This window comes from Danio rerio, chromosome 13 (assembly GCF_049306965.1).
Source record: "Danio rerio strain Tuebingen ecotype United States chromosome 13, GRCz12tu, whole genome shotgun sequence".
NCBI classification, from domain to species: domain Eukaryota; kingdom Metazoa; phylum Chordata; class Actinopteri; order Cypriniformes; family Danionidae; genus Danio; species Danio rerio.
In genome coordinates, this window is record NC_133188.1 from 40,964,539 (window position 1) to 40,989,651 (window position 25,113).

A 25,113-nucleotide genomic window follows, 5' to 3' on the forward strand; every position below is an offset into this window, starting at 1 on the left:
TAGTGACAAGTGTTTCCCAAAACTATAGTTGCTTTGTTGCAGCATTTGTCAGAACATTTAAAAGGAATAGGCTATAGGGGGGATAACAGGGAATAGAACACAGCCAGGAACTATGCTTCTAACTACAGCTCTAAAGGTGTAGTTGCAAGTGAACAAGTTTGCGACGCAGTGTGCAAATGTTAGTCGCAACGATGGATTTGGGAAACTCCAAACTATGTTTGTAACAATGGAACTTATGACCTTAGCTGGCTAACAATGGTTTGTAGAAACGCACCCCAGGTTGACAATTCAATCATGGAAGGAAAGAAAAAAATGTGCATATTTAGCTGATTTTGGTGATTTTTAGTAACATGTGCTCATAGAGGGAAAGAAAAACAAAACAATGTAAACAATCTCCTCTGAAAAAGAAAACTGAGACAAAACAAGCAAAGGTGGTAGCAAAAGTATGATTTTTCAGCAATTCTTTAAAATAAGGATGCAGTTTTCAGTTTACTTAAGTGTCTTTTTAAATTTATTTGTATGCTCAACCAATAGCAAGATTTGTGGGAGATGTCCAATACTGGAATACTTTAGCACTGAGTGAGAGATTCCACAGAGACCACAACACACACACACACACACACACACACACACACACACACACACACACACACACACCTGCTAAACAGTAATAGGCAGCGCTTTCATGAACTGCTTGACTATGAGTGGGAGAGAAAATGAGCTGGTTAATTTAAAACCATTTTCACACTCAGCACTTTAAACATCATGGAAACTCTTCCTTGATTACAGACACAGATTAACAAGCAAATGTCCATTTACACACTTTGATAGTCGCCCTCACACACTTGACCCTAAAACTCGAACCCCATAATTGTCATTTCAGCAATTGTAGATGGCAAAACTGAAACTATTCAGTGCCCTTATTACATGGTTGTCCTCATGGAAATTATATACAGTGCTCAGCATACACCAGTACAAACCATTTTGAAAATGAATATTTTCATCCATTTCTCAGTGAATATGGGTAATATATATTGGTACATTTCAACAAAACAGATTAATTAAAAATATATATTTATTAAAATAACAATAAGATAATACAATCATGCAAAATATTGCAAAAAATTAATTACAAACTACAACATTTCAACAAAATTTGACATTTTTTGTTTCTCTTGAATTTCTTGCTAATTTTTAACATTAAATGTAATATTTTTCCCTAACATATCAATTCAGCCTACTGATTGTTGAACCATTATTTTAAGTTATTTTGTTAGATCAGCACTGACTAAACCAATGTATATGCACAAATATAATATTGTATAGCGTCCTATAGAAAATATCAACTTAAATGATAGATTTGTGGGGGGGTGTACTCATATATGCTGAGCACTTTATGTCTGGATGTTTGTAAATGTTTTGTAGATGTTTGTCAGAAGCACTTTCTTCAAACGAGACACTTCGCCTCTTTCACTTATCTGTCAGTCATTAACCATGATGGGCTCATTTTTCCACATTTGAGGTGGAACATTGGCTTGTTGTCTTTTCCATACACGTGTACTATATATTTTCACCCAGCTTTTTTAATAGTTAACAATACAGAACATCAAAACTAAGCAACAAACAAACTAAATTAAAATATACACACTGTTTATAAAATAAATAAATAATAAATAAATAAAAAGGGAGGAGATACAGTATAAACCAACATGGAAAAACTATTTTGTCAAATCAAATCATGCGGTTTTTATATAATTAAAAAATGGATCCAAAATATGTGCTCTTCTCTAAAGGTATACAGCTGGAAGCTTCTGACATCCATAGTCCAATTAGTACATCAATGTCTGTTATCCATTTCAAAGCAATAAATTTATCAGCTATTGTCAATAACATTTCAGTAAGCTTAATATTATGTTTAAGCTGGAGGTTTGAATTTGTAGAATTGCCCAATAAACATATCCCTAGATCCACCCTGGAAAATCAATTCCATGAACCTGTGATATGATATTGCATACTTGCACCCATTATACTTTCTCTTTAGCGCACAGCCATATAGAACGAGTCCTTATTTTGACAGGTGATTGTATTGTGTATAGTAGTTAGTCTGTACTAGTAGTCCTTCGGCAGTCAAAGAATGACAATCATATCAAACCATCTGTCTATCAGATATGCGGCTCAGGTTTCAGTGAACCACTTTGCACATACACACTATAAAACTAAAAAGGGCTTAAAATTGCATTTTAATGAAGAGAAGGGAATAAAGCAGCATCAGAATGTGTACTGAAATGAAAATTACAAGACATCCTGCAACTTCCTAAATTTTGAGGTTTCTTCTCCTCACGATCAGTATATTGCATGCATTCATGAAGACTGTGCACTGATGTATTCTACCCCACCCCAGATGCCCGCACATGATTTCTTTTGTCTAAAGCAAAGCACAGACGCATCTGAGGTAATGTGCCATTTAATTAATCTTTGTTAAAGCTACAAATGCTATTGTTTCTTGGGCCTAAATGGTTTAAACTCACTCAATATATTTAATTAGGAAAAAACAAATGCAATTAAGAAACTTTAAATCCACATTGATTAAACTTTCCCATTATACTACAAGCTCCTGGTAAACAATAATCCATACTTGGCAATGCAGATCTTGCGATATGTCTATTGCAGATGCACACTGCGATATTGATGCTAAAGCAATACATAGTGCAGCCCAAATATATGTATATGTATATATATATATATATATATATATATATATATATATATATATATATATATATATATATATATATATATAAATTCCACAACTTGTGTTTAACGAAAATATGATTGTTTCAACACATTTCTAAACATAATAGTTTTAATAACTCTAATAACTTTATAGCTGAAATAAAACAAATAAGACTTTCTTCAAAGAAAAAATATTATCAGACATACTGTGAAAAATTCCTTTTTTGCTTTTTTAAACATAATTTTAAAAAAATTATAAATTCAAAGGCGGACCAATAATTCTGACTTCAACTGTATGGGGTCAATGATGTTGATCAGCAACTAAATGAATATAAAACATTTAACAGGATTTTTTTTTTGTGCCATTTCACAATGTATGCGTGTATGTGTGTGTCATCTGTCATCTTGTTACAAAATCCCTTCTAGTCTTGTGAGCATGAGAGTGTTAAAACAATCCCACAGTTGCCATAGGAACTATCTCTAGGGCTACGGCCACTCATCACCCCAACAGGGCGAGCAGACGTATGAGGTCATGGTAAGGGTGACATTACGGCTTAGAGCAGACATGCAGCGGAACACCCAGATGAAACGCCACATTTTCAGGACTGAGAAAAAAGCCGTCATGCAGACAGACAGACACTTCGCCAAGATTATATCATCCTGCTAAATTACACCGTTTATTACTTGATGATGACAGTTGGATTTACGGTGCTTGTGCACGTGCATAATACATGTTTATAACAGATCGGGATTTGGGGGAAGCAACAGGCAACGTTAGACTCAAACAGATGGATGTAGTTACACCAGGCCATTTACAGTCTATTTGAGTAGCCTTAGGTCATACAAACACACTCATTATTTATGCCATATGTGTGATCTTACTTCAAAATGGCAAAACATTCAGTAAACTGAGCTGTATCCACACAAAGGCAAAGTACTGCCGGTAATTATCCGGCCCAGTAAAGAAACACAGGGGAGTTTTTCCCAGGGTGACTCCCACATACAGATAACATCAACATACACACAAACACAGATAAAAAAAAGAATAACATACACAGATCCCCCATGAAGGAACATCATACGCTTGCCATTGTCTTGCCATTATGAAAGCAGCAGTCTTCTGAAATCTTATTTGTAGGATTAAGATGAGTCCTGTAGGTTGACATTTTCATGTTATGACTAGTATTGTCAGTTGATTAAATATAAAAACCTAATTATAGGATGATTTTGTTTGGTGTTTTTCCTCTTGATCTTTTCGTATATGAGCAGGTGAGCAGAACACAAAGGATGACAGGAAAATATTCAGAAAAATAAGAAGAAATTTTAAATGCTCAAAGTGAATTTAGGCATCATTATGAAACAAGTGCAACAAATTCATTTTGAGATTTGCTTTAGGATGACACTTAAACATGTACTTAAAGTATTAGTGCTGCATTCATTTTTTCAGTCGTAACAGCAAAGGGAAGCTAAATATAAAAATACAGGAAATATTTATCCATGATTACATACATACAGCGGGGAAAAAAGTATTGAACACATCACTATTTTTCTCAGTAAACATATTTCTAAAGGTGTTGTTGACTTGAAATTTTTCAGGTGTTGGTAACAACCAAAAAAAATTTATATATGAAAAGAAAACAAAATTCATTAGTTTACAAATTAAGTTTAGTGTAATAAAATGAAATGACGCAGGAAAAATAATTGAATACATGAGGAAAAGGTGGGGTAGAGGCAGTGAAAGCCCAGGCAGCAGCTGAAATTTCTCTAGTTATTTAGCAAACCTCTACCCTTCGTTATTGTAAATGAATATTAGCTGCTTCAGTCCAACATCTACATTAGGAGGAGGATGAAGATAAAACACAGCCAAGGAAACTCTCAAATGCTTGCAGAGAAAGAAAATCAAGCTGTAGAATGGCCCAGCCAATCACCTGACTTGAATCCAATAAAAATAAAAAAGAATTTGATAGATTTGATAGACAAGACCCACAGAACCATCAAGATTTTTACACTCTGTTGAAATCTGTGAAAATAAATAAATAAATAAATAAATAAAATCACACCCGAGCAATGCATGTGACTTTATTCTCCATATGAGAGGCGTCTTTAAGCTGCCATCACCAAGAAAGCCTTTTATATTATAAAGTATTAAATACGTTTCAGTAGTTCAGTATTTTCTCCGTGTGTCATTGCTTTGTTACTACCTAAAACTTATTTTTTTGTGTTTTTTTTTATATTGTTTTGGTTTTTACAAAAATCTGGTCAAATTCCATGTCAACAGCTCTAGAAATATTATTCCCAAGAAAAATCATGACGTGTTGAATACTTATTTTCCCACTGTATCATTATCTGATATTGTTAAAAACAGACCATCCTTTATTCCTGAAAGCAAGAAAAAAATACTGCACTTTTAAATCTTTGTTTATTAAAAAATAGTATTAATTTAAGTGAATAATTGCTCTTACCAGTATAGAGTGCATGCCCATGTAGATGCGGCTCAAACACACCAGGACACACCAGCTGATGGCCAGAGAGAGACCCAGCAACATGGGATACTGTGGGGAAAAATAAAAATAAAATGAACACACACATTTTGTTATATTATTCAAGTCATGTCAGACAACTGTTGCAACACTGCACAATAAATCAGTCAAGAAGTCAATATGAACTTTTTGGAGATCTGTTGAAGAATACAAGACGTTTCAGATTTTTAGCCATGACATTCACATTTGAACCCCAACATAACACACATTCATTCCCTAAAACGAATTTCAAAACTGTTTTAAAAGTGCAGGCGAATTCGAGAACATGCAAGTTAATCCATCAATGTATAGCAAAGGATTATAAAGGGCTGATTTCCTTTATCTCTTTGCACACACATGACTACAGCAGATGGCAGAGCAGGAACAGCCTATGTGAGAAAACTCATATACTATCATCTCTCATAAGAAGCTACAGGATACATTATCTGTCTCACGGTCTGTCATTTCCGTAAGCTGTACTATTATGCTGTATACCAGATGTGTAGAAAGCCCTCTGTAACACAATATAACAGTTTATGCACAGATGGCGTCCTAAAAAGCAAGCACACATGCAAGTAGACATGCACACGCACACCCTTTGTCCTCATGTTTGGCTGTGAGCCCAGTGTCATAGTAATAGCACAGCTAATGCTAACCTGCTTTCGGGGTATCTGTTCAGGGTGTGTGTCCATATGTCTCAAGTGTCTGTTGTAGTATCTGTAAGCAATATCACCCTCACCAAATCGCCAGTTCCTGCATAATATACCAACAATTGTCCACAGATGGACTCCTTCTGTGGTAAAATGGCCATTCAACCAACAAACACCGAAGTCAAACCCTCAGCACACTATAAAACAACCACTTACTACAATTACTGTCCCACAAAGCAAAAGATGGTCAGGAGGATAAAAAGAGAGGCATAGCCCAGAGGCAAACTTTAAAACGAGCTGCCGCACTCTCTTAACTGGCTGTTCTGGTTGACAAACACTTAAAAATAAGTGTACACTGATTACGAAATTTTTGTCCAAAAATGTTGCACATTAAAAAATGTATTCAACCTTATGTTGTGTCAATCAACGTGAGGTTTGTTCTGTTTTGAATAGGTTATGACATATGTTTTATTTGTCTAATAAAGAGTCTAATAAAGTTTGAATGAATGAATCACAATGACACACTGCCTCCAAAACTTTCATGAATAATAAAAAAATTAATTGGTTAAAAAAACATTTTTGAGAGGTGTTTTGACAGTTTAAAGCAGAGATGCCTAAACTAGGGCCCGTGGGCCAAAGTTAGCCCATGGTAACCTTTGATTTAGCCCACCATGGTTTACAGCAGTGGTTCCCAAAGAGGGGGTAGGGTCTCCTGCAAAGGTCGCGTGCAGAGATGTATAAAGTACTAGAGACCCAGACTTAAGTAAAAGTACAAGTGCTCTATTAAAAAAGTGACTTGAGTAGAAGTTGAAGTGCTCTACTTTAAGCACCATATTTAAGTGAAAGTACTAAAGTGTTCAGCATTTTTGTACTTGAGTATCGCAAGTAGTTTATATCAAAATTTACTACTCAAGCACTGAAAGTAAAAGTACAAGTATTGTGTATTGTAGTTATTAAAGAAAGCAGTCAAAAGACGTCATATTGTTTTGTTTATTTTAAATATCAATTCAGTCCAATTCGATATCTTGATAAATCTCGGTGCATTGACGATGTTTACCTTACATAATTAGATTTTTTTTCACAAACACAAGAATTGTTTTTATTAAAAATCTATAAATATATTTATATATTATTTGTAATCTTCCCAGTGATGGGTTGCAGCTGGGTAAAACATGTGCTGGATAAGTTGGCGGTTCATTCCGCTGTGGCGACCCCAGATTATTAAAGGGACTACTAAGCCAAAAAGAAAATGAATGAGTGAATGAATGAATTTTTTGTAATACAATTTTGTTCTTTAATACAGCAGTAAGATATAAGAACTGTACCCTTAATTTGACCTGCTCAAAGAAACCACTCTTTCTGAATGTATAAAACAAAACTCTATTACATGCACTGACAGGCACTGACAGGCGAGGTCTTACACCCCTATGATTGGTTATTGTCTTCACCTGCTCAACAGAAAGGTCTGCGATAGGCTTTAGAAATGAAAGCGATGTTCACCGATGGCGGGAAGAACAGCCACGATTACAGTCTGTATGCACATAATGCGTGGTTATCCATAATAGACACAGTGGAGAAAACTTGCACCTCAGGCACGCTCGTGTCTGGATCCACAGGTATCGCTTTAACAGCCAAGAGGAGAGGAAAAGTTACCTCACAAACAGGCCAGCGGGTCAAATGTCCAAAGTGTGAGAGAAAGAGGTAAAGAGAGTTTTACAGCATTTCTCCGTAGTAGTGAAATAGCGGCTCGTGTGCTGTGCCACCTTCATTGTAGTAAGAGCGTTATTTACTCGCCCTTGCCTCCTTCGCCAAAGTATTCTACTGCGACATCGTGCATAGGAGATAAATGACGTCAGTACGTAATAACCAGTTATGATCTATTACTGAACCGATAGCAATAATTTTGACACCCCTGTTAACGATGCAGCACATAAAAAAAATCCATCGGAGTAAAAGTATTAAACTAATCAAAAATATGTACTGAAGTAAAAGTTGAAGTAGGAGAAAAAAACAATACTCCAGAAAAGTACAGATACTGCCTTTTAGTACTTAAGTACAGTAGTGAAGTAGTTCTACTTCGTTTCTCTACATCTCTGGTCGCAACACAATAAGCCAGGGTCGCTTAGTGAGATCTAAAAGTCTCATATATATTATTAAACAATTAGAATTGCCATATTTTATCCATAACCTACAGAAGGTAAAATAGTATTTAATAGTTACATAAAAGACAACAACATGGAAATAATAGAAATAAAATTCCGCTGCACGAGTTTTGACACACACACTTCCTCACGCCACCATATCATCCCTGTACTTCAGCAACTTCACTGGCTACCTCTTAAGTCACGTATCGATTTTAAGACCTTGATTTTAACATATAAAGCAGTCTATGGGCTAGAACCTGACTACATTTGTGACCTGGTAACTCTCGCCACTCCCACCCGCAGTCTTCGTTCTTTATCTGGACTTACGCTGTACCAGCCAGATTGTAAACTAAAGGCCATGCGTGGTAAAGCTTTTCCGTACAGTGCGCCTAAGCTATGGAATGGTCTACCCATCAGCATCAGGAATGCCGCTTCTCTGGACTGTTTTATGAAACTTCTCAAGACTCACCTTTTTAATGTTGCTTTTAACTTAGATTGATTATTTTTGTCAATTTAATCATTCAATTGTATTGTTCATATTTTATTGTCTTATTGTTTTTATTGTTCTGCTTTGCTACTGTTTGCCTTGTACAGCTTTGGGTCTAAGAAAAGCATGCTATTAATAAAATGTTTTGTTATTTTGTTATTATTTGACAACATTATGCACTCACGTACAGTACATAAAAAAGACCACAGCTGAACATGGAGGATGATCTCCAAATCAAAATGTTCTAAACAAATGAATAATAACTATAAAAAATTATATGGTTGTAAGACTGCTGCACTTTTTGTGTTGTCAATATTCTCATGTTGATATAGTTCCTATTGGTGTGTGTGCATGTTGTGTGCAATGTTTGTATGTATATAACCACCTTGTTATTTTGGTGGACGCGGGCTAAAGAGTTTGGGAACCCCTGGATTGGAAACTGTCACTTCAAAGCTAATGTAACCTTTTGTTTGTTTGATTTGATTGTGTAAAACTAACTGAAATTAAATGTTTTAATCAAATATTGTAAATAAATCGGGTTTAGTTAAAAATGTGCACACAGTCACCTGATGGATAGAGGACAATGCAGAGACTTTGGTGAGCAAATCAAGGAAAAGGCATGGCGGGGACACGGTGGCTCAGTGGTTAGCACTGTCACCTCACAGCAAGAAGGTTGCTGGATTGAGTTCTGGCTGGGTCGTAGTGTATGTGAGTAAATGAGTGTGTATGGATGTTTCCCAGTACTGGGTTGCAGCTGGAAGGGCATCTGCCGTGTACAACATATGCTGGATAAGTTGGCGGTTCATTCCGCTGTGGTGACCTCTGTTGAATAATGGGACTAAGCCGAAGGAAAAATGAATGAATGAATTACCCAGGACAACTTTTTATCTTATTTTAAAGATTTTATTTTTGGCCTTTATTAAGTGGATAGGGGCGACACAGTGGCGCAGTAGGTAGTGCTGTCGCCTCACAGCAAGATGGTCGCTGGGTCGATCCTCGGCTCAGTTGACGTTTCTGTGTGGAGTTTGCATGTTCTCCCTGCGTTCGCGTGGGTTTCCTCCGGATGCTTCGGTTTCCCCCACAGTCCAAAGACATGCTGCAGGTGAATTGGGTAGGCTAAATTGTCTGTAGTGTATGAGAGTGTGTGTGTGAATGTGTGTGTGGATGTTTCCCAGAGATGGGTTGCGGCTGGAAGGGCATCCGCTGCGTAAAAATGTGCTGGATAAGTTGGCGGTTCATTCTGCTGTGGCGACCCCAGATTAATAAATGAATAGGACAGTATTATAGACAGAAAGTGAAGTTGGGAGAGAGAGAGATAGTAGGGACAGGAAATGTCCTCAAGCCAGGATTCGAACTCAGGATGCCCTGACGTGCTACTGCACCATATGTCAGCGTGCTTACCACTAGGCTATTGCACCAACCCATGTCAACTTCAATGTAATATAGTTTCTTATATGTACCTACGGCCCACTGCTGGTTGGTTTTTGGCCCTTTATACGAAAAAGTTTGGGCACCCCTGGTTAAGAGCCACTGTGCAAGTAAAAGTCAAAATCCAGTATGGCATCACTTTAGCAGAGAACACTTTATGACAAACAAAGTGTGGAATAAGATGACAGAATGTGGCATTGTTGATAATCACTGTTATAAACTAGTGAATGCGGGAGTCGCATACAAAACCTTTCCCATAGCCAGTGTGTGTGTGTGTGTGTGTTTGTCTCCATACCTTTGACACACTGCCAGTCTCTGTTCAGGATTAGTTTTCAAATGCAGTAGATTGCATGAACTCAGTATTTCCTCTTTCTTTTTCTTTTATACAGAAGAGAGAGGAGAACAAAAGACTACTTGAAATAGGAACTAGGCCAGCACGATATTGGAAAAATCCAACATAGCGTTTTTTTTTTTTTTTTTTTTTCTTTAAATTCTGCGATATCTATATTGCGGTATGAATACAATTCCACTAGATGTCTTGAATAACTATTTGGAAAGAATTTTTAATTTTAGATTTAGATGGGATGATTCTGTAGGGGACTGCATATGCATAAAACATAAGAAACAATCTACAAGCATAGATAAACTCAATGAAGAAAAAGATACTAATTATCTTAACAGCATTTTATTGTTTTTAAGGAGTCAAACTGTATTCAGGTATACAGTAATTGAGTAATCAAATGTAAAATAAAACGGCATAGTCTTCGTTTTATAAACAATTCAAAAGAATTTATCATTATTAATTTGTCAGTTTTTTTAGAATAATTTTTTCGGGGTTTTCACTTTTATTGGATAGGACAGAAGAGAGTATTAACAGGAAAGTTTGGGGAGCAGAAGGATCGGCAAAGGACCTCGAGGAGGAATCGAACTCGGGTCACTGTGAGCACCGGAATGTATGTGTCGCCACACTTTCCACTACACCACTGGCACTGACAGCCTATCACAGTTACAAACAGTACAGTTTCTTAAGGACTGAATGCTATTAAAACAGTCAGTTAAAATTAAAATCCAGGCTCAAAATTGCGTATACTCGCGATGTGACTATTGCAGCATATTGTGCCGCCCTAATAGGAGCGTTTTTTTTTTTTCTCAACAGGTTAATTATTATGCATCAGATGCATCAGGTTTGCATGCGTGATGTAATTTTTGAATAGGAATACGAATAATATTCATATGAAAATGACTTCAGTGCAAAGACCTTTAATCAAATAACTTCTTTGCTGATCTCTGACTCATACAACGCATAATGATGATGATGCTTTAAAAATGCCACTACCCAACACTATTTTAGAGCATGGAAGAGCCAGGATAAAATTTAAAACCACTCTGACTATGTTTGACTGACAGAAGAAAGTCATATACACAAAGCATGGCTTGAGGGTAATTAATTATTGGGTGATTTTCACTTTTGCATGAACTTTTGCGTCAACATACAGTTCAACAGGAGAACCATTGATTGTATAAAGAATTGTAGCACACAAACACCAACTGAACACCTCAGATGCAAAGTGAATACAAGTCACTTTTCCTAATGTAAATTTGAGGCACGCCCTGGTCAGTCATAACACAAGTCTATAATGTCTGCAATGAGAAACGCAAACTTTTGTGCACCAGTATAGTTCAGGTGGTGTGAAGATGACTAGATTGACTACAAGTCAAGTTATTACTTGTTGCTCTTAAAACTGCAATCAGCGGCAAGACTTTTGTCAGGTAGTGTACAGTCTGTGCCATCTTTCTGTCTTTGCTCTCACACACACACCAGCATACTCAATTGCAGAGCTCTCTCTCTCTCTCACACACACACACACACACACACATAGTCTATAATCAGAGGCAGATGTTCAGCATATGAGGTTAGCTAAGGCTCAGATGAAAGGGAGGGATAGATCTCTGTGAGTTGGTTCAGCATGTGGTCCAGGGCCTGTGTCATGTGGTTTCAGGGCATAAGGTGCGGTCTGGATAACCAGGCATGGTCTAACTCTGTGTGTGTGTGTGTGTGTGTGTGTGCCCTTGCGTCTCCTAACAGATGCATTTCTGATGTTCATCTCAATGACTTCACTCAGTGTTTACCCTGCAGCTACACTGTATGACCCCAGAGAGTTTTGTGCTCCAGTGTGTGCTCATTTGTTCTGCTGTCAGAGACAATCTGTTTAGACATGAGGCTGTCCTCCACAGTTGTATTCTTCATTTCAGTTCAATTTGAAATGTTCCTTAAAAGTGAAAGTTGCTTATTTGATGCATAATTTTTAGTTGGACTAACTATATTGTTTATCATATCAGTCTACCATCTTTGATTTGTTATGCTGACACAGCAAACTTAGCTTAACCAAAAGCATGAGATTGTTTGTCAATCTATAATACGATTTATTCTTGTTGTGTTGTTATTATTACTGGCACTGAAATTAAATGCTTCTCTTTTTAAAGTGAAACAATGTCTTTCAAAACTGCATAACCACTTTTGCTTGAGGAGAGATTTCTACATAACAGACACGTGCAACTGTTTGTGGAAGTTCTCCTTTTCTCTTTCATTCAGGATGGGGTGTATTTTTCAAGGCAAAGCAGAAGAAACGTTTTTTTCCCAGTTTCAATGAGCTGAAGTGGACTGTGCTTGGAGAAATGTCCTGTTCCCTTTTATTATGTTGCCCTGAATGGAAATTTCAGAGTTAAAGCAGCCAGAGAATTTATTTGCTGTGTCATTTTCTTGGCAGCTGGCGTTCCACTGTAAATCCACTGCTGTACATGTTTAAACATGGACACTAGTGCATGTAAATCTCAGCTGGAGTGTTTAAACTCTGCAGTAATCTGTCTGAAAAGGATGTGGGCCGCCAAACACAGACAGACGGCTTAATCCAAATCAACGATGACTGTAGGAATGTGTTGCTTTCTAGCTGTTAGCCAAGTTTCAGCAGTACAGTACAAACTCATGTTTTCAAATAACCCGAGAATGCTTGGGCAGGGGGAAAACTTGGACCTTGAGTACAGGAAAAACCTGTTTCGAGTCAGTTAGGCTTATTTAAAGAAATGTATACTTTTATTCAACATTGACATATTAAACTGACTAAGTGACAGTCAAGATTTTTACACCAAGGCATGGGTAGAGAATGCGTATTCAGCAGCCATCAGAATTTAGGTATTTAAGTTTACAATAAAAATGTGAAATACTTTTGTAGTAAAAATAGATTAATCAACTTCATAAGACATTTGTTAACCCAGGGCCGAAGTGGGACTCCTTTTCAGCCCTGGAGTTTCAAGCCTTGGACCGGCCCACTTCAGTTCACTACAGATTATATTAAAATAAGGTCATTTGCAATTCAGTTTCTAATGACACTATCACGTCTTTTTCAAGGAAACAGCTGCTTTAGAACTTCAATAGTTTTTTTTTATAAATATGAGAACATTAAAGGGTAATTAAATCTCCAACACTATTCTTTTAAACATCACAATGTCCTGCAATATCTGATATATATTTCTACGCATAATTCTTTATAGATATCCAGTCCTTTCTAACGGTGGTCAAGCAAAAAATAGAAATAAAATATGTGCACCTATATAAGTAACCTAAACAGTATTATATGTCTTAACACTAAAAATGAAAAAAATAAAAATAAATAAATTACTCAGGTGAGGTTCGAACTCAGGTCGTCAGCATTGTAACGCAACGTGCTGACCACTGGACCACAATGGCGCTGTTATGCTGGTGCGTTTGGAATAAAAAAGAAGCACTGTTATGTGCAAGACTCTTTTGACCACAGTATTACTTTCTATTGTATTGAATAATCTTTTTCTCCCCTTTTTAGATTTCTGATCAGGTTATGTCAGATTTATTAATGTATTGAATCATCTGATTTTCATTGAGCAGGAGTAATATTCATTAATATTAATTCTTCTAATTCTTATATTCACTAAGGTGCTGTCATTAACCTGCAGGCTGCATTGTGCGAGAAAATAAATAAAAAGAGCGGAGATGCGGCAAAATAATGAATAAAAAGAGTGAGGCTATGGTCACATAAATAAATACAAAACCAAGAAAACGATGAAGACAAAGATGACAACGAAGCCCAAGAAGATGACAACGATGAAGATGACCGTGACCACAATGTCGAGGTAATGACTAAGACAAAGAAGGCTCAGAAGACGAAGATGACAAGGAAGACCAAGGAAAAGCAGCACAAGACGAAGTCCAAGAAGAAGCATGACGACTACCACAAAGATAAGGTGACGACGTAGATGAAGATGACAAGGGACACCAAGAAATAGAAGATGACGACCAAGAGAATGCAGATAAAAACCAAGATGGCAAAGACCAAATCCAAGACAAAGAAAATGACGATTAAGACCAAGACGAGGTCCAAGAAAATGATGATGATATCAAAGACGACGACGACGAAGATGATAAGGACAACCAAGAAAAAGTAGAAACGATGAGGTTCAAGAAAAAGATGACGACGACTAAGACTAAGAAGATGACTACTAAGACCAAAAAGAAGATGATGACAAGATGAAGATGACGAGGAAGACCAAGAAAAAGAAGATGACGACCAAGAAGATGAAAATGAAGACCAAGACGACCAAGAAGATGACAACAAAGATGAAGATTAAGACCAGGGGGTCTGTTCTGCGTACGTGGATTACTCAATGTCTTGACGATTAGATATGATCCAGGAACCTAAAATTCATTCTTCAAAACTCATCTGAGACTTGTTGTCAGAGCTCAAGCATAAGAGCAGGTTCATTTCATATAAACAGGATTAGATTGGGTAAGTTAAAATTTTAAACTATATATATAGTAAATATATTAATAAAACGTATACAATCTGCACTCTGAGACAAAAAGTAAAACCACCTGGTGGTTCAAAGAGAAAATTTATTGATATAAGCTTTTTAGATACAAACGCGTACATGCAAAACATTCAATTAAAAAAAAAAAAAAAGTATAATAATTTATCCAGTCATGCACGTGTTTTGATCACTAATATGCCAGTGATTGACATCTTTACCGATATCAAAATGCTTTTTTGATGCAAAATTAATTTATACAGTTATTCCTAACGCCGATAAAAAAACTTGAGTAGGCCTAGGCTAGTATAATAAAGAAAATCTTCTCTAAATGTAGAACTAAATAAATTGATATGCATTGAAATACATGATGAATACTCTTGACACATGAAAATGTGAAGCCTGCAGCCCACAACAAACTTGGAAAGTTATTGCTTGTTATATTTAACAAACCGTTTATTGCTAATTTTATGTAATTTTGCTCACATGGATAATTGAATATTAATCAGATGATGTAATTATGCTGCTGTGCCATCAGCCAATCATTGCATTGCTGATCATGATTATGAGGATCGATAAATCTGTCCTTCACAACACACGCAGAGATCTCAGATCAGTTTATCCAGACACTCTAATCTGATTCGCGAACTTGTTTGAAGAACCAAATTAGCCAGAGATCAGTTATCAAGATGAACAGATCCAGGATCTGCCAAATCATTTTAGATCATTTAAGCGAGGTACGAAGAACGGACCCCAGATGACAAAAACCAAAAGGTTTCCTGTTTGTTTCTTTTTTATTGTGGGTGTTCCACATTGTTCAGTTGCGCAATTCTGATTGGGCAGAACGAAAGTGTGCTCATTCAACTGGCTAGTAAGATGGAGGTCATGCATTTGCTCCGGGTGGGTTAAGTTAAATAACACACTTCATATCAGAGCCTCTTGCGATTAGCTATTCGCAACATTTAAAATCGTGATTGCGATTCGATTTTGATTAATCGCAAAGCCCTAGTGCCAAGTGGGGTCATTTGATTATTACAGAAAATCCAGAATTACTGGAAATTTGTAAAACAACCATTTCTAGGGCTTTACAAAGAATGGTCTAAAAAAGGAAAAGTCAATAAATTGGCATTTCTGTTAGTTAAAACAGTGGACCGTCATCGCTTGACAATTTTACCATGTGCCAGGAGTGGTGTTTCGTAGGTTGTAAGGCAACCATCAATCATTTTCTCAGGGGATGACAAGCTGACAAAACATTTCTGTCACTTATGCAAGTTTTATTTTTGGAAAAAAATTACAAAGTACTGCAGTGTTTGGGTGTTCTGTGTTTGTCTGAGATAATTGGTCTACCGAAATGTGCATATTTCATACATCGGTCAGTTCTTTTCATGACTCGTGGTGCTCTTGCAACATTCATACAACTTGGTGCGTCTGGAAGGCGCAAGCGCATTATGCCACTTGCCCACACAAGCTGCATACCTCCATTGGTAATAACGAACTTGGTTGAACTCTAAAAAAAGATGTGATTTGCGAACGACCCCTAAAAGGCCGCCATCATTTGCGATCTCCAGCAGTTGATCATCTTCTTACATAGACATGGTGGATTTGCCTGATTTGTTGACAAATGGGTCGCGGATCCATTCCTTGGCAGTTCGCTAGTCCTTCACTGGGCCTTTTCCCTTTAGCAAAGAAACTTTTCGGAAAGCCTGTTTCTTACTCATTTTGCTTTTTGTGGGTTAAATTTAGGTGCTCAAGCGATCGAGGTGTAACTGATAGAATACGGTCATTTTTCAAAATAAAAGATCATTCAGAGTCCGATAATAAATAAAACGGAAATAAATAATGATTTCTTAATGCGGCCCGGTAACAAAATTGATCCATTGACTGGTGGTTGAGAACCACTGAGTTAAAATACCTAGTTGATCTCAGTGGTCAAATAATAATGGCTAGACTTGCTTAAGCTGATAGAAAGACAGCAGTACCTCTATTAAGCACTCAGTACAACCGAGGGATACAGAAAAGCATCTCTGAAAATAAACAAACAAACAAAACACATACATATTTTAAATGTTTTTATGTCATTGTTAGATGTCAGTGTGATGTAATTTTGAAAGTAGTTAATTGACAATGACAAATCAATTAGCTTTTTGTCTACTGAGTTAGCACTCTTTAGGCAACTTAGTCGTAATAGAAGATTGTTTAAATGTCACTTCCCTCCTGAAGCAGAGTATATCTTGTTCTGGCTATTTAAAAAATGACAACACAAAGCTCGAAAATATATTGTGGCGAGGGGGCGTGGCCGAGAGCCGTGGGAACGGAGTGAGGCCACCGCGTAAGTGGATACACCTGCGATGCACACCTGCTTCGGATCCCACGGAAGGAGCTCTGGACGATAAAAGGAGGAACGATGGCAGAGGAAGCCGAGAGAGGACTGGGCCCGGGCATATTATTTTACATTTGCTTTCAGTTTGACGGCAGTCTCCGTGAGGAGCTGCCGTCCGTTTGTTTTGGTTTAGACGGCAGTCTCCGTGAGGTTATTAATAAATATTTTGAAACTGCGTCGGTTCTCCGCCTCCTTCTTCCCGGCGGCCAAAGGGCCTTGAACTTCATTACAGTGGTGCCGAAGCCTGGGAGGAGGGACGCGTTATCCAGATGCCCTCGCCGCTGAGAGAGGGGGCGAGTGTTCGGGAGTTAACCCGAGTGGGGGAGAAACCCGTTCGTCTGCCCAGAGTGCCGGGGCGGCCTGAGGCTGGCGAGGAAAGGATCTGCCTGCTGCCGTCTTCCAGCATGGGGAGGAGCAGGGGACGCGGGGCTCACCACCGGAGGGGAAAGTGCTGAAGGGAGCCATCCCACAGAACCCGGGGGAGTCGCCGTGATCCACCATGATGCCAGAGCCTGCATCCGTCCACCAAAGCGGGAGCGGAGCAGGAGACCAGAGATGCCTCCAGCCAGCCAGGAGAACCGCCGCCGGACGCCAGAAGACGGACGGGTGAATAGATTCCTCCACAGGGCTCCCAGCACGTCGTCGCATCTATCAGCTGGTGGAGGACCGAGTGGCAGCGTGTCTGGAGAACCGAACCCCAATTTTTTTTTATTTTTTTATTTTTCCTCTCTCCCCTTTCTCGGTCTACTCTGTCTTTCCTCCTCTTTTTTTTTTCCATCTCCTTTTCTCTCGGCCCGTCTCATATAGGTCTCGCGGGTGCTGTGGCGCCAAACCCCCCCACCCCCCCGGAGGATGCTCAGCCACGGGGTGCCCCCAGCCTGTGATGGGAGATGGGGGTATGTGGCGAGGGGGCGTGGCCGAGAGCCGTGGGAACGGAGTGAGGCCACCGCGTAAGTGGATACACCTGCGGTGCGCACCTGCTTCGGATCCCACGGAAGGAGCTCTGAACGATAAAAGGAGGAACGATGGCAGAGGAAGCCGAGAGAGGACCGGGCCCAGGCATATTATTTTACTTTTTCTTTCAGTTTGACGGCAGTCTCCGTGAGGAGCTGCCGTCTGTTTGTTTTGGTTTAGACGGCAGTCTCCGTGAGGTTATTAATAAATATTTTGAAACTGTGTCGGTTCTCCGCCTCCTTCTTCCCGGCGGCCAAAGGGCCATGAACTTCATTACATATATGCTCCCTATATACTCATTAGGCCAAATGTCAATCCAAGAGAGCTCTTTTGGATGAAACATGAAACAAATTCAAAAAGAAATTGAAAGTAGAAGAAAGCATTATAACGCAAGAAAGTTGAGTGCAGTGGGAAGCACTAGTTGAGCACTAGTAAAGCAGAGTTGAAGCAAATGAGATAAGCATGCTTTCCCGCTCCCTCTCCTTATCAGTGAGCCCACAGAAGGCCTTCTGATGACTGACGGTAATGACACGGCTGAGTGGGCAAAAATCAATTTCAGCACTCTCAGATAAGACCAAACTAAACAACACTGCCTCAAACACTCAAACCCACCAGCCTCTAAAACCCACAGCAAAGACTGGAATCCCCTTAAAGCTTCTCCTCATAACCTCAATGGAACCACTAAATACATCCACCCAAAAATTGACATTTCTCTCATGATTTACAACTGCGAATTAAAGCAGAAAACACAAGCAGCTGCTGTTTTCCACACATTAAAATGGAAGCTTTATGAATGTAAGGCTTACATTTCAGTATGTTCCTCAAATAAAGGAATATAGCAGAACTCTTCATTTTATAAGAAAGTGCAGCATGAACGTGGTACAAAACTTCTCATTTAGTGTTCCATGAAAGAAAGTAAGTGGAATAACTTGACTAAATCATGAACTTTCACTTGTAGGAAAACTGTGCCCTCAAAGTATCTACATAAATGGCTGCTAAAAAGATTAGTGCCTTATCAGGCGACATGTAAACACCATGATGTAGTAGTTTATTTTATTACAACTCCCAAACATTCCCAAATCAACCTCCTGCGTACAATCCAATGCAATCCTCCCAAATACAGTTTGTGTTTATTTTATGAGAATACAAACATGTTCTGTCTGCTATATAATAGTAATAAAGTTTATTTTACAAGGTGCCTTTAAAAGTAGCATCTCAAAGTGTAATAAAATATATATATATATATATTTATATATATATTAGGGGTGTAACAGATCATTGTCGGATCTTAACCCATGGTTCAGAACACACGTGACCCGGGAATTACTGCATTTTTTATTGGTAAATAAATCCTAAATTTGTAACACTCACAGAGAGATCACCTTTCACGTCATTCAAATTACATGTATGAGAGCATTTAAGCTTTTCTGTAAAATTTAATGATGACAGAGAAGTTGTGGTAGGTTATTCAAAATGTGGTGGGTTTCATTAAAGGCGTTTCTGTGCACCCACGCAACAAATTATAAATGATGGTGATTTGCATATGTTTATTGACCCTTCAAGAATGAGATTTATTTATTTGACAGGTACAAACCGTCAAATAACACAAAAGTACTGGGATAACAGTTTGTAGTTTAGATGGAACCACTGAGATTTAGGTAAAGATAAAATCACTGTCTTATGCATTTAACCAGGGGTCTCAAACTCAAATTCAAGGGAGGCTATTTCAGTGACTGACAAATAATAGAAGGGCCGTCTTAACAACCAGAAGTGGCTGGTGGACAGGGCTCAGTACGATGCTCAGAAATGAAAGTTATTAGGTGGCGACAACCAACTATCAAAGAATAATTCTTTAAAACTGACAAATCTAGCATTGAAACATGAAGCTTTCTGAGTGAATAACTCAATCATTTATTGAAAACAAGACTAAAAATACATATGGGTTGTAAATTATAATGTTGCATTTATTCATTTAGCGTTATCAGCAACTGTAGTAGTAACAGGGAATTTTTCACAGTACTGAATATTTTAGTTTATTTTTATTTAGCTGATTATTTCTTAATTTTATTTTTAATAAAATAACAGGTTCTAAGTTATGTTTGTTAAAACCAAGTGTCTTGCAGTGCTGTTTTTGTGATAAACAAAAAGCAGTGCGCGCCAGTGGTGTAGTGGTTAGTGCGTCGAAACACGCACTTCATGCTCACGGCGACCCGAGTTTGATTCCCACCTCGCGGTCCTATGCTGATCCTTCCCCTCTCTCTGCTCCCCACGCTTTCTTGTCAATACTCTCTACTTTCCTATCCAATAAAGGCAGTGGTGTAAAGTAACTAATTACAAATACTCAAATGACTGCAATTAAGTAGTTTTTCTCAGGAATTATAATTTACTTATTAGTTTTAAAAATGTGTACTTTTACTTGAGTATATTTTTAGTGCTGTATTTGTACTTTTACTCCACTACTTTCCTTCAACCTGCAGTCACTATTTTATTTTTTCTTGTCTTTGTTGATTAGAAAAATCAGTCCTGTGATTCCTGTCCAATCAAATCGCACATAGAAGGAAAATCGCATCATAATGAACTACCTCAAGACATGTGCTTTATAATTGCAGCAGACATTTTGGAAGCATTAAAAATGTTGAAGAAAAGAAGATGTCCAAAATCTTCACACACGATGATCCAGACACTGTTTAGAATGTTTAGATGCATGTCCCTGATGAGAAGATGACAGATATTTACTGTATGACGATAGAAATGGCCTTAAACACCCAGCAGGCACAAGACGTCAACATGCCGTCAGATTGACGTTGTACCCTAACGTCATAGACGTTGCATTTTGTTTGGAAATGAAAATCTGGTTGACGTCAGAACCCAACGTCAGGCCAAGGTCAGAACCCAACGTCAGGCCAAGGTCAGAACCCAACGTCAGGTCAACGTCAATGTCCAATCGAAAACCAACCAAATATCAACGTCTAATGATGTTACAGCTTGACGTTATGTGGACATTGCCACTATGTCGTCTATCACAGTGGTTCTCAAACCTTTTTCATCAAGTACCACCTCAGAAAAAAATTGTCTCTCCAAGTACCACCAACATAAGCAGTATTGAAATACAATAGCGTAGTAGGCCCAGTAAAACAGCTACACCTCTGCACAGTTAAAAAAAACGTGGCTGATAACCTCAGAAATATAGGCTATATGTCATATATGGCATATTATATACATCATTTTTGATACATTTTTACATGTGTGTAACATGTACATGACATATTTCACTCCTCCGCGTACCACTAGAAAGAAGCCTGCGTACCAGTAGTGGTACACGTACCACAGTTTGAGAACCACTGGTCTATCAGATGTTGGATTTTGGTTGTCATACCTGATGAATAAATGTCAGTTTTTGACGTCAATATGACATTGGTTTAAGATGTTGGCTCGACGTTGGATTATGGTCACTTTCTAACAACCTAAAATCAACCAAATATCAACGTCATTTGACGTCTTTATTGGACATCAAAATAACGTTATCCTTAGATGCTGGCTAGACATTGAATTGTGGTCACTTGACATTACAATCTAAATTTTATCTAAAAATAACGTCTTATGATGTTGTACGCCTGATGGGCAATAACTAAATGCACTACAGAATGTTACGTTTACACACATCCACAAATTACATGTACACACATCAGCTTTTTACAGTGTAATACTCACTACTCAATACTCTTCAGTACTTTTGAAATGTCTAATTTTTACTCATACTTTGAGTAATATTCACAACAGATACTTTACTCTACTTGCACTACATTTTTAGGCAACTAATTGTACTTTTACTTGAGTATGATTTTTTAGTACTCTTTCCACCACTGAATAAAGGTGAAACCCCCCAAAAAATAAATATTAAAAAAAACCTAATAAATGGAAAGCAAATTACATTTGTCTTTTTGGCCGACCAAAAAAATATTCCAATCCATGACTAAAACACCATTATGTGATCCGAACCAAAAGATTTGTGATCCATTACACGAGTACCAAATACAGCTTGTGTTTATTTTATGAGAATGCAAGAAGGTCTGCTATACAATAATAAACTTTATTTTATAAAGTGCCTTTAAAAGTAGCATCTCAAAGTGCTCCAAGTATAGTTTAGAGGTCAAATTTACATAGAGGGATTCATGCATAAAAACAGAAATTAATATTAAAAAAACAAATCACATGAAGTTTAGTCTGCTGTTGGTTACATAATCAAGGCGTAAAGGTTACACACGTGTGAGCACATTCAAGGGTCAAACCAGTCAATGCTGTGTGTGTGTATTCTAAAGGTCGTTGCATACTGGTTGGTGACATTTCTCAAGAACAATCTCATGAGATACAGGGCTGGAGCACCAACAACAGAAGCATGTGGGTTATATCACAATATTACCTAAATGGCACTGACCTCTTATTGTAAAATCAGGAGAGGGTGAAAGTAAACATTTTAACCATTATGTAAACATGAATGAAGAATAAATGGCTATATTATATCACTGTGTAATCTAGGTGTTATCAGATTCAGATAAGCTGCACATGAAGTCATATTCTCTTTGATGCATAACAGAGAATGTTAAGTCTCTTTTTTGCATTCCCCAGGTTATTTAATGCAAATGTACACTGTAGGCCTTTGCAATCTTTCACTTACTTTGTAATGCTTACAAATGAGGTGCAAAAATAAATAAAAAATACAAGTGCCCTTAGGAAAGGTTAAGCACAGGATGGCTTTGAATTTCATTCACGAACTCAGTAAGTGCACTGAATATACGCCATTGTTTTAAAATGATTTAACACCCACACAGGATTTAACCAGATGAAAAGATTACAGAGCCAGGTCTGTAAAATCCATCGAACAGGCATATCAGAACCTGTGCATACTAGTTGACCAATCCCTCTGAAAAAAAAATATCTTCACAAATATAGTAAAATCTCTTTAGATGCATGGATTCAAATGTAAAAATGCCTTGAGGTGTATGCTCAGTGCAGTATCAAATGTTCTGTAAAGCGAAACCCTCATGTAGTGGCCTAAAGATACAAAGCCCTGCAATGGGTTTTTCTTTAATACTGTGACATACAGTACACATCCAAGTGTAATTTCTTCTTAAAAGAGAATAAAGTAGTATGGGGCTTAAACGTTTCCACTGGGAATAAATTCCATGCTTGTTGGCTAATTGTGACAGGTTACTGGAAGGAAAGATTACATACATACACAAATATACATACTAGGCATGGGACGGTAACCGTTTTCAATGTATACCGCAGTTTGGAAGTTTTAAAACCACCGACATTTTCTTTTATATTGTTCCTAAGGTATGTGTAAAATTATTTATTTATTTATTAATTCATTTTTTTTTATTTTAGACAGCAGTATCTCCAGCAGAAAAGAAATCCAAAGATGCCATTGAAATAGTAAAATATTGTGTGTTTTTGAAAATGACATATTTACGGTTCCAAAATATTGCAAATGTTTCTCAAATTAAAATATTTTGTGTGCTCAAAGGTTATTTTTTTACCCAGACATTTAAAATTATTGGACTTTAGAGCAGTAATCGCAATAAGGTAAAACCAAGATGTTTTTTATCCAATGTTACCATACCGTCAAAATCCTATTCTGGCCTATGCCTAATACATATCTGTCTATATACTAATCTGTCAATTTTTTTTTCATGAGGAGTTTACATGTATTAGTGCCAATGAGGTGTTTAATAATGATTGATTTCTGGTGTCTGCAAAGATATGATGCTAGAGTTTTTTTTCTCAGAATGAACTCTGCAATAAATTATATCCAACAATCAAGTATTTAGCTTGCATGAAATCTGTGTTTGTGTTTTTAATCTTCAATATAAATAGTTCCTGGTTTAACATTTTATATCCTTCAACCAAACCATAAATTGTGATTTAAGAGAATAAATAATTTTGGAAAGACTGTACAAATCTGTGTGATTGGCACCTCACACGTCCAACAGTTCTGCATGCTCTGAATGGTGTGATGTTCTTACCTCCCACCGGCCGTAGGTCAGCAGAAACAGGCTCAGGGGTATGGCTGTCCCGGACATGGCATGAGTGGACGGCATGCTGTACTCCGAGTTGTAGAACATCTCCACCTTGACCACCGGGGGCGAGGCAGGTCTCGGCCACCGGAACACATCTTTCGTGCACTGGCCGAGATACATGACCCACACCCAGACCACGACCAGCCGGCGGCTCACATACGCGTCCACGTTCCACATGAAGAACGGGAAAAACGAGATGTAGAAGAGCTCGTTCCCGAGTTCGGTACCGAGCGTGAACAGGTAGAAAAGAAACTTATTTTCGATGAGGAACTCCTGGCCGGCGTCTCCGGTGAGAGAGTTTCTGCGCGAAGGCTTCACCGCGGATCCTAGAGCGTCGTGCCCGTTATTATCACCGTTGACGTTTTCTCCCGCAGTCCCGTTCGCCAAGCCGTTGTTGCGTTTCTCCGTATCGGTCTCTGCCCCTGCTTTCCTACGGCGGGTGGCGTCCCCGCCTCCGTTATGAACATCCCCGCTGCGAGTGCCTTGCACCCCGTTACGGACACTGTCACGCGTGTCGGAGCCGCGCACCCCGCACAGCCGTTGAAAGCGCGCGACGTGCTGAGGGTCCTGCAAATAGTGCAGGAGCCGCACAAACCCCGCTTTTATCCCGCCTGCCATGTCCAGCGACAAAACTGCGCGAGCTGAGCCCACCCGTTAAAAAGCTGGAGCTACCGAGAGTGAACCGTGCTTTGGGCAATTATAACATTCCCTCCATTACCGCGGGTATAATAACACAAACGTCCACTCTAACAGAATTATAACAACTGATACAATTATAACTCGGTATATAAAGAAAAAATGAGTTCAAAACTTGCAAATGTTTACGGTCGTCCGGCTGTACCGACCCCCACGCCGTATCCGGTTACTGACAGATCTGTGCAGGCACTAGAAATACAACGAGT

At 38.2% G+C, this 25,113-nt stretch overlaps 1 protein-coding gene and 1 long non-coding RNA gene across 2 annotated transcripts in view; one reads left to right on the forward strand and one right to left on the reverse strand.

Annotated features, from left to right (window-relative positions):
• sgpp1b (sphingosine-1-phosphate phosphatase 1b) overlaps nucleotides 1-25,071 on the reverse strand; it is a 29,561-nt gene extending 4,490 nt beyond the window's left edge. The window contains exons 1-2 of the mRNA XM_001343183.9: nucleotides 24,158-25,071; nucleotides 5,196-5,285 (exon numbers count right to left, since the gene is read on the reverse strand). Of these exons, the coding sequence (XP_001343219.1) occupies nucleotides 5,196-5,285; nucleotides 24,158-24,829 (762 nt within the window). The 5' untranslated portion in view covers nucleotides 24,830-25,071. The remainder of the gene's footprint in view (nucleotides 1-5,195; nucleotides 5,286-24,157) is intronic.
• On the forward strand, nucleotides 20,217-25,113 carry LOC141377040 (uncharacterized). Its single transcript, XR_012388846.1, has 3 exons — nucleotides 20,217-20,364; nucleotides 20,526-21,156; nucleotides 21,485-25,113. It is a non-coding gene; the product is annotated as an uncharacterized lncRNA (long non-coding RNA).